Genomic DNA, 16306 nt, shown 5'->3' on the forward strand with positions numbered 1-16306 from the left:
CATAACCTCCAGATGGAAAGTCGAGTTTGTCTTCAATTTTAACCCCCCATTTGCATTCCATGTTGCTATGGTAATCCAAGGGATAGTAAAGGCTTTCAATGGTTGTGTTGTAAGATGCTGATGCAATGACCTACATCGGATAATACCACGTGAAACAATCTATTGAGAAAAAGGTATAGTGATTCAATGGCTGATAGTGTACAAATAGTGGAGGAAGGGTGACCTCATTGTTAGTATGCTCATTTCCTGGTTGAGCAGTCGGAGTCCCAGCCCTGGCCTGAAGGACATTGTGTTGTGTTCTTGGGCATTAGATACTTAATTCTCACAGTGCCTCCACCCAGGTCTATAAATGAGTACTGGCAAATTTAATGCTGGAGGTTAAACCCTGCGATTGACTAACATGTCTTTCTGGGGGTGAAGAAATAATTCTAGTGGCTTCATATGCTACAGAAACTGAGATAAGCTCCAGCTTGGCTCATATGCCGACTTTTCCTTTACCTACATGTAGGGTACAAATATTAGCTGAGCCAATCGGATTGTTGCATTTGCTTTAGTGTACCAGCAGAATTCTATTAATTATGCACATAACTAGCATAACAACTTACAATAATTATTATTTAGCTCTTATTAACCGAGCTGGAGGTCTGTATGGGAGAATCTTGACCGAGGTCGTGAGTACAGACCGAACGCAGTGAAAGAAAAACCTTTAATTCGTTTAATGTAACTGGTTTGCTGACATTTTCCTTGCGAACAGCAATGAACTTAACATAAACCTGCCGAAATTTGCTCGTCCTCTTCACTTTTCTTTTGTCATCAGGCTTTTTGGCACTTCCATAAATGATTGAGAGGAAAATAAAAGAAAATGGTGAACATTTTTGTGCTTTAGTTTGCTACTTTTTCAACGCAAAATGAAACCGGTCTAGATGCCGGTCTAGATGGGAAAATCTAGACTGCGGTCAATATCGATTTCAGCCAATCAAATTCGTGAATTCGGTAGTTCCCAGTCCTTGTGAGACACAGCCATATAATAACATAAGTTAACTGTACTTATAAATACTTTGATTTTACATTTAACTTGTCGACCTTTAGCCTGCACAGGAGAGATTGACCACCTACTTGAGGGAGTATGGGCAATTGATCAAACAAAAAACAAACAAACAAACAAACAAACAAACAAACAAACAAACAATGATGTAACACAGATAATAAGTCGCTTACTCTGAACAAAAGTTACTTGCCCTGCCAAAGCAAGCAAGATCAGACCTGTGAGATAAGAACAAATGCATAATTTAATGAATTTTATTGTTGTATTTTGTTTAAATTTTATTGCTAATTTGAACATGTATATATACAACATTTAAGCTTATTATAATTAATGTACATTCAATTGATGTAGTACAACAATGCTTAATGTCAACAGATTTAATGAATATTTATATCAATTGTATTTTTTTAAGGAATAAAACCCTTTTTCTGTTTCTACACTCAAATGATAAATTCCATAGCCAGGCCATGATCATCGCATTCCCAAGATTTATAAACAATAGCCTCCATTTGTAGCGAAAATATGCTCGGATATTTGTCTGCAGACAATTTACTGTTCCAAGAAGTGAACAGTTTTCTGAGAGCGAAGCTCAAGGAAAACTGTGAGCTTTGAGGAACAGATAATGTCCAATGACAAATATCTGAGCATATTTTTGTGCCAAATGGAGGCAGTATTGTGTTTATTATCCTTCAAATATTTCTCGTAACACGTCTGGTTTGGAAAATTGGGGAATATCACTGGGATATTCCCCAGTTTTAGTTGGGGAATATTCAGTTACGTGATGCCTTTAGCACGCAAGCGAAAATTTTTGATGGATTATAATTATAATTATCATGAATTTCTTTTTTCGTATTTGTGTTGACATGTAATATCCTCTATGCATTTTGCACAACCCCATCCAAGAATAGTTGTTTCAAAATGTAAAATTTACTCTACCTGTTCTCTGGTGGTTCAAAATAGGGAGTGACTTAAAGAATTTAAAAAATAGATTTATTTATTCATCTATATAGTAACTCAAATTATTCTGACTTGCAGTTCGATTGGTTCTAATACATGTATTTGTGATCTATTGGATCGGAAGACAGTTTGTTGGTTTCTTTGTTATATAAAACAAACAGTTTCCCATATGTTGCCACACATCTGTTCAGTGATCACAGAAGACATCAAAATGTTGTCAGAACATCAGTGACACACTTGCCTAAGCTTGTGTGCCATTTTTGTTCTTACCACATTTTGAGGTCATTTGTGCTGGAGCTATTACTGAACAGATGCACAGCAACATGGAATCTATTTGTTAAATTAAGCCACAGCTGACACAAGATCCTTCAAATCAATTGCTAGATTTACATAATAAAATGAGCCAGCCTGTCATATTTATTATCAGGCAACAGTACTCATCTACATTTAAGTTTATGTTTGTTTTGAAGTGTTAATAATTTTTAACAACTTGATTCACTATTGTGCTACACTTCAGAAATGAGACTGCATTTTTTCACTGTGAAAAAAACAGCAATGAATATAAATATAACTCCTGCAACACTCTGGTGTAACCATAATCCCTAGAGATTTAAATGACAATGGAATTGATCCATGAGAGCAGAAAATTGCACATGCATGGTGTTTCTGCTCTCTGGTCACTTTTTAGATTTCTGCACGGCTCTGATGTACCAGTATAATTACAAGGAGTGTGACAATATTGCAAACAACATAAGCTTATTGTTAACTTATAAGACTACAGCTTAAAGCTTACATACGCTTACAATGACTGAGCTTGATACAGACATAACATGACGGAGATGAAATGGAGACTCGGATGTCACGCAACCTAACACATGTTCCAGAAATAGCACATTACTAAGTTAAACACCACTATTAACCTTCATCTTCTAAACGAATTTACTTTGATTTCAGGGGAATAGCTTACCTGACGGGCCACCCAGAATCATGTCTGATAGTCGACGAGATTGGGAAAACGGCATGGCAATGAAAAGCTCATGCCAATATGATCTGTGGCCGTAGTAACACATAAAGCTTAATAGAAAATAACAATTTAACGACTTACCATAAATATGCCAGCCGATTTTAAGGGCCATGAGAACATTTGACAATTTTGAGGAGCGCGGAAGGTTTGTTCGGGTTTGTTTACCATCAGATTATACTGAGTGAAACTGGGTACGAATCTCAAGTTCGAGAAATCACAGGACATCCAACATGTGCAAAGTACACAGCACAGGACACGGACGTGAACGATCAGGATTTCGACTGAACAATCAAGGTCTTGATCTAGGCTTGTCATCTTATGCAACCGGTAAATTGTTTTTCCGAGTGATGAATTTTGAGTCGAGTACTCTATTACTCTTGCTTTACAGCGGAAGTCCCGAATGAGATGGATCGGAACATAGACTTTCAAAGGGACCGACGCGATCTGGATGGTATTATTATTCGTAAAAAAAAAGCCGATTTTAGGCCTTGGATATCCAGCTAATAGGCTAAGATAACAAGGCTTACAAAATAAAGAAACTACGAATTATTTTTATAAGCTAAGAATTTATTTCCAGACGACCACAGGCCAACCAAGATGACGAAAAATCCAGGCCCGCAATTTAATAATCTGGTCAATGGTTTTGCAGTTGTTCCGCATGCATCCCAAGAAATTCGCGATCCTACAGGAGCATATAGTTTGAAAAAGCACCCCAAGAGCAAACTGGCTCAATGCATCAGTTATTTGGAGCGCAAATACGTCGTTACAGCAGACTGCATTTGACTCAGAAGTGTCACAGGAAACCCAGACACGATATCAGCAGTAAAAATAAATGTGGTGATATTTACCTGTGTCCCTGTGTCTTTTTGAGTCGTTTAGAGGGGAATTCAATGAAGCGAAGGCGGTTTACATTTCTGAATATTATCTCGTCTGCCGCTTTGTACTTAAGACGCTCCGATGACGTCTTAAGTTTCGATTAACGTCGTTAACTATTAACTCTAATCGGGGGAGAGAAGGAGAAAAGGGACTTTTTAAATACGCGGCGTTATGAAACCTGAGAATCTCTCCCCTCGATGAGAGTTAATAGTTAACAACGATAATAGGAACTTGATACGTAATCGGAGCGTTATAATTACAAAGTGAAAGGCGAGCCAGTAATATTCGGAAATATAAACCGCTTTAGCTTCATTTAAATTCCTTTTAAACGACTCAAAAAGACACCATAACACGTGCAGGTAAATAACAGCACATTTCTTTTTACTGCTGACATAGTGTTTGGGTTCCCAGTGGAAGTGTCGACATAAAATGACTATGGTTACGATGAAGCCAGGTTGAAAAAAAAAGCGAAGATTGCGACTTGTGGTCAACAAAAAGCACAGCTACTTCAGACGTTTTGATGGCTAAAATTAAATATAATAAATTGTAATACAGTCGAACCTCCGTTTGCGACCACCTCTCCTCAGCGACCAGTTTTCCAAGATTTTTATCCAAATTCGGTTCCATTTTATGTAATGAGGGTCCACAATAGGGTTCTCAGATCCCGCTTTCCCGCCCATTTTTTCCTGTTAATCCCGTCATCCCGCCCTTTTTTACCTGGAAATCCCGATCCCGGCCACTTTTCAAAGACGTTTCTGTGTTAATTATTAATTTGTTAAATTAATAATTAATTTAATTACTAACACAGAAACCTTTTAAAAATAGACATCGCATAAAAGATCACAAAAGAATTCAATGGCTAGCAGATAAGTAAGAACAAGTAATTATAACGTTTCTTTCTGTAAACGGTTTACTGTTTTGCTTTCTTTTGTCCACGTATCAGTGAAAGAAAATGATTGTTCATTCCCATATTCAAGAGATGGCCCGTAAACACACTTTACAGTTCCTTTCAAAGTTTTCAGCGTCTTCACTTTCCTTGAAATCTGGGCTCAGAACTTTTCTTTCCGAATGAAGGCATTCCTGCTCGTAAATCCTTCTCGTAATATATGGTGACGCAATTCGTAATGTTGCATACTTCGTTCGGTAACTCACTCTCACCGCCATTCGGTTTAGCCATCTTGCCCAAAACAGGGCAAGCGCTCTGGAAAAGGTCAAAAGACTAGAAAAACTAGAAAGGATCGGGGGCCAAGATTGCAGACGCAAGAGTCGAAAATGTTGGAAATGGACAGATGTCATTGATGTCAGAGGTCAACACAAATTATTGCAATAGGATTCAAAGACCTCATACAGTCTCATGATACTAACTTAGTCAAGCGATAATGGATACGTTTGACAGAACCTGATAGGGTACAGAGCTATTGCTATTCATTACCTGAAACCTGGCACAGCTATAAGCACAAAAGGTTCGTTTCTGCCAGCTTGTGGTTTTTGCGCTGGTCAATAACAATTTATCTGGTCATGTAAGAATTCAAATCCCGTATCCCGCTCTGTTCCCCTTGCGAATCCCGCATCCCAACCGCATAAAATCACGAAATCCCGCTCCCGCTCGCAATTGTTATTCCCGCTTCCCGCCCCTGTTTTCTGCTCAAATCCCAAATATCACCGCGAAAAAAAGCCAAATCCCGCATTCCGCCAAACCTATTAGGAACCCTCTGTAATCGACCCACGTATGGTCTTGTGGAAACCAGTTGGAGGAAAGGGTGACCTCTTGACAGCTTCCAGCTTTAGTCAAGACGTAGCCATTTCTGTAGCAGTTTCGCAGTTCAATTTGTGGGCATCCCTGGAGGAAACAATTAATGACCTCTAAATGTCTTCTAATGTGATTATAATAAGCCCTGAAAGTAGCAGTTCTTTCAGTCTTCCATTGCCAGTCAGAAGTTCTGTCACACATAACATTGGTTTGTCGAACTTTTAATTTTAATGTTAAAAAATAGCATGAATAAGACTGGTTATCATAATATGCGTCCAGTGGCTAAAGCAGCAAGTGTTCTTGAGTTCTTAGGCCACGTAAACCTTGCCACACGACGGACGAAAAATAGCGCTGTTTCTATTCTTTGACACTGATGTAATAATAAAGAAATATGAAAATAAAATCTTGAATTATCCACGGAATCCATACCACAGAACATTACAGTGTTCCCTCACAGGGCCGTGTAGATCCAATAATCTAAATTCTTCTCAAATTATACAATAAGCTAACTAGCTAATTTATAATATAATATAATATATTATAATGTAATGTAATGTAATATAACATAATATAATATAATGTAATATAATTATTAATTATCCATTAATTTAATGATTTGCCTTGCCTCCGGCTCGAATAGCTCGTCAATACTACTTTCGGCAACAGGCATACTGATAGTTGTGTTGAGCATTATTTGCAGTGTAAATAAAGTTCTCGTTGTCGTTGTTGTACTAGAGATACTACACGGGAATCTGTACTTGGGGCCAAAAGAAGGACGTCTTCATAATCGAATGCTACTTAAAACTTAACAAGTAGCTGGTTTTCACATGACGTCACTAAAATTCGAACTACAAAACTATTGATCTTCCTGAGATTTTACTTAAATGATGTATAAGAGCAGCTGAAAACTAATATTCATACAAATTTTCGCTCCGAATGGGTTCTTGGTTTTGTGATATACTACGCTTGAATTTCTAAGCTCTTGCGTGACGCGGCATTTACATGGCGGCCTAGAGAGCTGTCATGATGGTTAAAAAAGCGACTTATTTCGGAAAACTTGGCTATCTGAACAGTTCATGTCTTAGAAAAAGTATTATTTTAATGTTTTAGGGTTCCTCGAGGGATAAACTTACGCTTTTGTGGCAAAACTCAGTGACAGATGTTTCTGTTGGTTTCCGGCCGCCATGTTGGTGCCCATACGGGTGGGCACCAACATGGCGTCTCCATACAAATCTCTATAAATTTGGGTAAAAAATTTCTCCGCATATCTCGCATAAGAAAAATTGCTGTGACCAGAATTTTGGCGAGAGTCTTTGCATATTTACCTTCTTTCATTTCCCAGATTCTGGACTTTATCTATTGACCGGTTTTGATTTTGATTTTGATCTATTTTGAATTGCGTGACACTGAAAACCAGCGGTTGAGTAATTACGAGATTTAGCTGAAATCACGGTTAGAGCTACTAGCCAAGATCACAACAGCATCTTGCCCTTCATCTTCGTGACAGTCTCTAGAATTAATCAGACAGCTGGAAAAATTACATCACTCGCAAAAACCGAGGCGTAACAACAAAGTCCCGCTGTTACGCTGAAGGTGTCTACCCACAGTCTACCGACTCTCAGGAATTGTTTAAGCACTGTTACTACTCTGTTGCCATGGATATAATTCACTCGGAGGTGGGGTACAGTGGGACATTTTCTTCTCCAGGAGATGATACTGCTGGGTTTGTTGAGTCTGGAGTATAACCCACTGGTGGGGGTGGATCCGGGTCGGGGTTTCCTGCTGGTAGAAGCAAATCCTGAACCTCTCCAGGCTGTGCGGTACGAGATGCTGAAGTTGTAACTGTCGACATTGGAATTCCAACACCTGCTTCAGTGTTGTGCGCCTTCTTTCGATTTGCGCGACAAAAACCAATGCAAGCCACTACAATCACCAAGAATATCACACCGCAAACGGTGCCAAGAATTATCGCCAAAACATCTAAAGACAAAATGGAACACACAACCACATTAGTAGAAGAACTCACTTTAAATTGAAACGTACACAGTCAATAAAAAAGTCTGAACGTACAGAGATGACTGGGGTACACAAAACACTCGATATTGCAGTTTCTTCTTAGTTATCGTGGACTTGAACTTTAAATAAAACCGAGTCACACTTTTCCATTCTGATAAAGAGACTAGTCTAGAACGATGGCGGATTTTATCCCATACCGTAACTATTTCATTAAGCGAGGGTAACGTAAGATCACGCTTAATACCCAGGAAGAAGCAAGTGGCCGAGAATGTTGGAGAAGGACTGAGATATGATTTTGGTTGATAGAGTTAGCTTTGTAGCGAGGTGATGACAATAGAGCTAGGAACAGGCTAGAGTGGAAGAACTTTGTTCGCACCCTAAACGAAACTTTGGCGCAAAAAGGATGGATGATGCTGATCAAGGAATTTTGGCCCGCCAACTACCAAACTTTTGAGTCCTTTAATTGCAGTTGCTGAGTTTATTTGAAATGACGATGGGAACGAGAATTTGGAAGGATACAGTCTTTTTTTTTTTAGATTTAAGACTATTATTTTTGTGGCCCAGGCTGAATATCCTGATTTTTCTGCCGATTTTAGTCTGATATATTTTTGTAAACATTCTTAGCCTAAGTTATAGCGTATGACATTTCCCGTTTTATTGACTTTGATGGCGTTGAAGTAATTTTGGAGTTATAGACTGCAGGAAGCAAAGCCTGATACGACGTACCGAAACACATAACTACTTGCAGAAAAGCTGGTAAGCATCGACCATACGGCCAGTGCTGCCTTTTTTTTTTTTAGTGAGTTTAGAGGAAGAAAGAATTTTATACGGTTTAGTTAAAAGAAGTTAATTGTAGTGCATTTACAAATTTTAAAAAATCTCAGTCTAGGGTTTATTCTTAAAATATTCTTATAATTTCTCAAATTTCAGCCTCGTTTTACTTATAAAATATATTCTTTTATAATAAAGTTTCCAAGTAACGCGCGCTCTGATTGGCTGAAACAGCGTGCTTTATCAGAGAACAGATGCACGATAAGCCGAATCTCAAATTTCTGCTTCGGAATTTTGACAAATTTGACCCAAATTAATCCTCACCCTTGTGACTCAGACAAACGCAATGGAAACGAGCTATTTGTCTGCAGTAAACATGACTGCATGGAGGTCATTGTTAACAACAGTAGTGTTGAGACTGTACTTAAATAACAAGTTTTGCTAAATTCCGACAAAACGGTTATCACGTTGCGAAATAAACAAATTCTCAACCTACGGCGAATGCTTCGATAAAACACATTATATTTGTTACGAAGGCAGAAATTATACTATAGAAGTAAAACAACGACAGAAACACCAATTGAGCTGTCTCTGTTTATGATGAGAAGCTTAATGTTAGTAAAAATTGCTCAAATAACACTTGCATGCATGGAGTGTAGTAATGCTCGTTCCCTAAATAGCGATCTCCGGTCATCTCAGAGAAGTGAAGTTCGACAGTTACAACGCTCACCCGATGTGTGATCAGTTGAAAGCTTGTTCTGATATTAATATTCTCTCCTGTACTTGGAGTAAAACCAGTGGGAGCAGCTTAGTCTTTCCAACTTTGACGGTAGTTCGGGCAATCTTGCTGCAAGCCGTAAATAACTGTAGCTCTTTTCAAATATAGCTCAGCATCTCGCATTTTTATCGGCAAGCTTTGAGCTCCTTGTTTCGTAATTTCCTTTGGAAAAATGCCCGTTTTCATGAGTTACAATGCGGCCGGATTCCACTGGATTTGAAACTTTTAGATCGATCCATATTTATAAATTAAACTAAAAAGCGAACATCGAAGCGATCGTTCTTCTCTCGAAAGCCACTCGGAATTGAAAGCTTAGCTGAAGTCCAGTTGTCATTGACAGCTGTCGCCTCGTGAGCAGTCAAATTTTTTGAGCAATTCTAACAAGAACTGTGATTGGCTCATTTTAGCGTGCTTTATCAGAGAACGGATGCACGCTGAGGCCACTTTTCCTCGTTTGGACAATAAAGTTTTGGTTGAAAATATTAGCGGAATGTGAAGGGAAATTAATGGATTCTTTATCATAAAACAAATAAAGAAGCCTCGACTGTGCTCAGCACTTAGGAAGCGGTAGAGCACTCAAGAAGTAGAGAGAAACACTCGACTACGTCACGTGTTCCCTCTCACACTTCTTTCGTGCACTACCGCTTCCTCCCGTACTTTACAACAGAACAGAGCACAGTCGAGGCTCCATTATTTCTTTTTTAAATATACATAAAAAAAAGAGTGTAACGTTTTGAAACGCGCATAATCTAGGACTGTGCCGAGAACAAATTCAGTCCAAACGTCCAAACCTTATAATTCGATGCTTTTGCCTTTCTTTTCATTGGCCGAGAGCCCAGCATGTGGCATGCAAGTAACTGCCTATAAATAAAGGTCTGCTCACGCGGAATACCGTCTAATTGTGTTTTCCGGTAAATAATATTCATTTTATGCGTAATTGTAACCACGCTCTTGTGTGAGAAATGGCTGATAGCTTCCGCGAGCGGTCAGAGAGTAATTTAAATATTAAAACAAACTTCGTGATAGAATGATAGAACAATTACTGAACTCGGTTAGAGCAAAATATCGTGATTTTACTGCGTCTCGCAGATCAATTATTTGCCCCAGCCTTCAACTTCGGCAAGTAACTGATCTGCTCGCCACTGGCACATCACGATGTTTCCCTCAACCTCGTCCAATCATTGTTAATTATCTAGGCTTGGAAGCGTTATTTCATACTGGGAATGATATGGTATCATTCCTACTTTTTAACACTCTTAACTTACTTCGTTTATCCACAGCATTGAATGTGGCTTTAAAACCCGGGTATTGTGCCCGGTATTCAGTATTCGATGTGAAACGAACCCGCATGTACCGACCGCTTGACTTCAAAGGCTCTGGAACTATATCATCACAGTAAGTTCCTAACGGCTCACCGTTGTACTTCCCATCAAAAATCTGAAGAGAATTGTAGAAGCATTCCAACGATGGGTGTTTAGGAGGCAATCTAAATCTGTCAAAGCTGAGTTCCACAATTTTCCCCTCTGGTACAGTGATAAGCCATTCACACTTAAGCCCTGGGATGTGGTATTCCACTGGGCTATGTAGAGTTCCGTGTGAGCCAGTTAGCTTCAGGTTTAGATTGTTGTCGTTTCGTGGGAGACACAACTCCTCATCGAAAACTGAAACAAGAACAAGAGAATAATATTCTTAACCTAGCCAGATCATCTGGTTAAGCAAGGAGAAAATGTACGAGATTTGCGTGCATCCTTAATTCGAGACCGGACGTTTAGCTTTACGACTAGAACATCGATAGATGACTGAGCTGGAATGGACTGAATTGAAAGCTGCAACTAGACATACTATACCATACAACTCGCTACACCTGCCAGGTAACAGTTTTTGATCTCACGCCCAGTTACACCGTGGGACCAGTTTTTCTCAACTAACAGTAAAAAAAATTGAGTTATTATAACTAAGTTGACACCGCAAGTCACTAAAAATTGCCATGACGAATTAGATGTCTTCCACAGGGCTACAGTACTCAACAAGGACACACTGACTCTGACTGGCGAAAAAATATGTAAACTTCAACCATGCATGTAAGAAGCATAGTTAATGAGGGGAAAGCATAGTTAATAAAGGGAATGGAACCCAAAAAGGTTCTTTGTTAATGTTCACTTTTTTAGCCGTGACCATGCATAAAACACAATAGTTACTGAGGAACTGACCAATAGAAATGTTTCGGTTACGTAATTCATGTGGAGTGTTTGAGCGCAAAACAAGACTGTACACAAATGTGGACCTTTCAATATAAATCTTGGCATCTTTCTATGCTCCTTTGATGTTTGCCGGGCTTCGTAACCAGACCCCTCTATTAAGTATGGCAGAGGAGAATCACTCAGGTAAATCACGCCCTCCAAATTAGGAGGGCCTGGATGGGAGGCTGAAATCTGCTAAATTTTCGATGATTTTGCGGCTCTCAGTTCAGTTTTAAGTCCATTTCTCAACTATCAGTAAATTTTGCAGATCTCAGATTTCAACTATCAGTTAAGAACGGTATCCTTCTTAGACTACGAGTACACCCTCTTTCGCTTTGTCCGTCTTGAGTGCAGCGAAGTTTCCTCGCGGAGCCATTTTCTCCTCGAGGTTTTCTTACGGCCACGCTCAACAGACTAAGCAAAAGAGCGACAACTCGCAGTCTACATCCTTCCAAGAGACCATGATCTAGATCATAAGCTCTAGATCCTCTCAACTACCTGTTCGATTCCATATTTAACCAATTCAAAACTGTCAGCTAATAAAACCCTATCCAGACCCTCTTGGAAGGGAACTTGCTTGTCTTTGGGGGACTGGGACTTGGAAATGTTAAGCACATCTTTCTTCAGAACGTTCTCGAAAATCTTCGGATATGATCAGGTCATCCTCGAAAATGTTCACATTCCCGTGTTAAAAAAGGAACTAAATACGTAACACGTACTGCGCAGATACCTGACAAGTCGACAGCTTCAAAATGTGCTTTGAAACCTCTTTTTCCTCGCACGCCAACGGGGACGGCACTAAACGTAACATACATGGTACTGTCGGTAGAATAAACCTCAGAGGCCGTCTGGTTTCCACAATAAATGCCGCCATGGAATGGCCGAAGACCATCACCTATTTCAACATGGTCCATATACGTATAATTCGTCATGCAATTATCGTTAACATCATTTCTGGAACTTCCTCTAAGTTCGATATCTGCAAACGTTAACTTGATTTCTTTATCACCAGGAACGATGAGTCTCCAGACACATGATGCATCATCTGGATAAGGGACAGGATAATCGGGGGAGAAAATTGTTCCAGAATATTTGCCGAACACCGCCTCCATGTCAATAAAATTGTTATATGGATAACGACATATCCCAGCGGCTTCCTCTACAAGTAAGTAAGAAAAACAACAGTAATATTATTATGGGTTTTTACAACGCGCTTTAGACAAATTTGTCAGTTTTAGTTGTAAGTAGAATATGTTCACATAAATAAAGTCATTTCAGTTCTTCTTGTTAAGACTCGTCTTTTAACCCTCGGACGTACAAGCTAACTCATACCCCCACCGTGGTGTACAAGGGGGGGGGGGGGAGGGTGGACGGAACCAGAGCAAAATAAATTTACATTGCCCCCAGCTTGCTCTAAGAGATGATACCATTTTTGATGGTTATGACGTCATATGACGTCATTTGACCCGCCATCTTGGATTCGCCGTCTTAGCATTCGCTATTTTAGACTATTTTTTTTCTTTCTATTTTCTTCTCTTTCTTTTCTTTCAAGGAATAAAGGAAATTGACACAAAATCAAGCCAGAGTGCACAAAATAATCCATTCAGTGACTGGAAGAGGGATTTGAACCCAGGACCTCCGGATTACAAATCCAGAGCGCAGCCTTAGCCACTTGGCCACGCCGCCTCCTAACGCCCCCTCGGTACATACTGTTAAGACTTCGGGCTGATATTCCAACAGTACGTTCGGTCGGGTAATTAAGATACATCTCATTTTATTTGTCGTAAATTAAAGTTTCCTACCCAAGAGCAAACAGAGTGACAACGAACGGGTTTTTTGTACTGAAATTCATGTTTCTACCGCGCCAGAATCGTTAGCAAAAATATATTGAGCGAGAATATGGTTTTAATGTAGGAGTGATTACTCCATACCTGCTTTAACCACCGAAACACTAATGTTGAACCCTCTGAAAGTCATCTCGCTGTCTGTGTGGAACTTGACTGACAAGTTATTTCCCGTGGAATAAATAACTTCAGGGTGGACTGTACCACAGAATGATCCAAGAAAGAGAGACGATTCCGAATGTCCATCATAAAATGTTAGGTTATCAAATGGGCAGCGAGTCAATGAAAGGGCTTGATCTTGTTGCAACTCAAAGTCATTGAATAATACCTTTAGTACGTAACCACCGAGCGGATAGTTGAGTTTGTTTTCAATTTCAACCTGCCATGTGCATTCCATGTTGTTAGAATAACCCAGGGGATAATTGGGACTTGTAATAGTTGTGTTGTAAGATCCTGATGCAGTAACCAGCCATGAGTCGTTCCCGGTTGAACAATCTATCATTGAGAAAAAAAAAAATAAACGTATTTACCCTTGTAAGAGCCTGCACAGTGGCCCACTAAGTTTATCCCTTGCAGGGCTTCACACATGGGGCATTTCATTGCACGGAAAGAAGAAATATCTCTACTTGATCTATGTATGAATGCAAAAAATAAGGATATATAATGTAGAATGTAACAACATGAAATTAAGTCGCTTACTCTGAGCAAATGTTATTTGTCCTGCCAAAGCCACCAACACCAGACCTATAAGATAAGAACAAATGCAGACTCACGTTGCATAGAGGGTCACTTAGGGACATTTTAAATTATTAAGTCTAACGTGTACAAATTTAGATGTTGCCTTCTGCCTCATGTGTCAAAACGTGCGAGTCTTCTTGATCTCGTAAAAATACACAAATCAAATGAAACTAGTGTGGTTTTCAATTGAGTTTCGAAAACCAAATCCAAGCCTATTCCTCACCAACTAGACTGCTCAGCCAATCTCAAACCGTAGTAAAATCAAAACCAAAACCAAAACCAAAACAAAAGTGATTTCTTTCGGCACTCAATTGAAAACGTGCCGCTCTAAAATTCGTTTATGGAGCGCCATATTCCATTAATTGTCCATGGCACTCTATGTTCACCTGTGCGTTCACTTTCACGCAAGTCAAACGCGTGTTCATTTAAAACGTTTTATACAAGGACCATTTGCGAAACAGACACAAAAAGGTTTAACTCGGAAATGACCTAGTTGTAGCCTTAAGATCTTTCGTATCACTTAAATTTTGGGGCTCAACAACTAATTAGAGTCTCGCTCGATCGTACCCTTGATCCTTAAAATTGATCGGCTAATTACGCCGGCGAGATTCACCGAGGCATACAGTGTAGGCAATTATTTTGTGCCAAGACGAACGAAACCATGTACCTTTGCGCTCAAAAATATCAATGATTGTTTACAATTGTTGTAAACGTTAAGCAAACATCAGCAGTGAAAGTTCTTTAAAGGCCGTTGGTAGTTTTTCTTCTCTCGTGGTCACTTGTATCAGTACTTTTAGACACGATCCTTTGACAATCGACAATTAAGTTTGTAGTTTCGAGGCGCCGATCCACAATAATTTTCGATTTCACGACTTTCGGCCCCTCCGCCCCCCCCCCCCCCCCCTTCTTGCCCCCATGGTTGAGTTTAATTTACCAAAACCAAACACAATGCCCCGATACACCATGCAGTAACGCAATCCGCAATCATTGATAATTACCCAAGTGCCGTATTTCGCGTGACCACGGTACTTCAGCTTGTTTCTCCGTGTAACGAGCAGAAACCCGAAAAGGATCGGAAAACTGTGAAGAAAGAATAAGCCTTTGTACTGCACTATCGTCAACCAAAATGTATCCCACATATTTGAATTACCCCACGAAAATTTAGTTAAGCCCACAAATTTGCTTGACTCGATTACGCGCATAATTTTAGGTATTCTTACCAAACAAGTTAAAGTTGGAAAAAATAAAATGTCTTCTTAGTGCTTTGGTCTGTCCGAATCAAGAACTGTTCCCTCCGTGATCCGACTTGGAACGGCCTGATCGAAACCGAAGGGCCGTAGTTGAGACCTGTGGCAAAGCTTTTCTCGAACGGACCTCGGACCGCTCTGTATTCTATGATTACCCTCATTTTGTCTTGATACTATCTATTTCAGCATTGATTTGTCAATAATTTTTCCTTTCATTCGCAATCATCACTACAACCTGTCAGTTCTGATACACTCTTTTTTTTTTTTTATAAGAACGTCTAATTTTGGAGTTGAGGCTGAACGTTCTTATATTCTTTGCGATTTGAGGCTGAAAACGTTCTTAAGATGTTCTTAAATTTACATGGTATACAGTGTGATTTACTGGTACCATCGCGTACTACAACCCCTCCCTGGGGGGGGGGGGTGCTCCCTTATGTGGCCTTTACAGGTATGTGCGGCCCCAAAGGGTATGGTTTTTCAGCCGTTTTGGTCATAAATAGGGTATCGATTTTTAGCCATTTTGAACATTTATAGGGTCTGCTTTTGCTCTCTAGTCTTGAATTGGCCATGTTTTTTCAGAAGAAGCTACTTTTTCATCAGTATCAATAAAGCCTTTAACATCCGTCTGAACTAGGGAACTAAGTGTAAGGCAGGTCTGAAACAGAGTATTGATTTGGGCTCAGGTCATAAATAGGGTATTGAAAATTGCAGATTTATGACCAAAATAGGGTAACGCTTTTGGGAAGCGGGCCGCACACCCCCACCCAATTTTTCTCGGAGTACTCACCCCCCCCCCGGATAACAACGCTAAGCTGAGAGAATATAAGGTCAACTTCCTTGATGATACTTCAGACTTTGTATCACCTGATGACTTTGACGGTGTGGAAGTTATTTTGGAACAGTCATAAATAAGAACTCAGTGCTGATTATTAAACACCAAGACGTGTGTCACGCAATAAGAAAACCATTGTTAATGTTATGCAAAACATGCCCTTAAGTATTTAGGTTAATTTACATTTT

General features: G+C 39.6%; 1 protein-coding gene across 1 annotated transcript in view; it reads right to left on the reverse strand.

Annotated features, from left to right (window-relative positions):
• Positions 1-7077: 7077 nt before the first annotated feature.
• Positions 7078-16306, reverse strand: part of LOC145497754 (exoskeleton protein RP43-like) — a 13142-nt gene continuing 3913 nt past the window's right edge. Inside the window, exons 2-6 of the mRNA XM_081477601.1 lie at positions 14001-14045; positions 13389-13796; positions 12188-12616; positions 10483-10878; positions 7078-7632 (exon numbers count right to left, since the gene is read on the reverse strand). Of these exons, the coding sequence (XP_081333727.1) occupies positions 7319-7632; positions 10483-10878; positions 12188-12616; positions 13389-13796; positions 14001-14045 (1592 nt within the window). The 3' untranslated portion in view covers positions 7078-7318. The remainder of the gene's footprint in view (positions 7633-10482; positions 10879-12187; positions 12617-13388; positions 13797-14000; positions 14046-16306) is intronic.

This window comes from Orbicella franksi, chromosome 9, assembly GCF_964199315.1.
Source record: "Orbicella franksi chromosome 9, jaOrbFran1.1, whole genome shotgun sequence".
Lineage (NCBI taxonomy): Eukaryota > Metazoa > Cnidaria > Anthozoa > Scleractinia > Merulinidae > Orbicella > Orbicella franksi.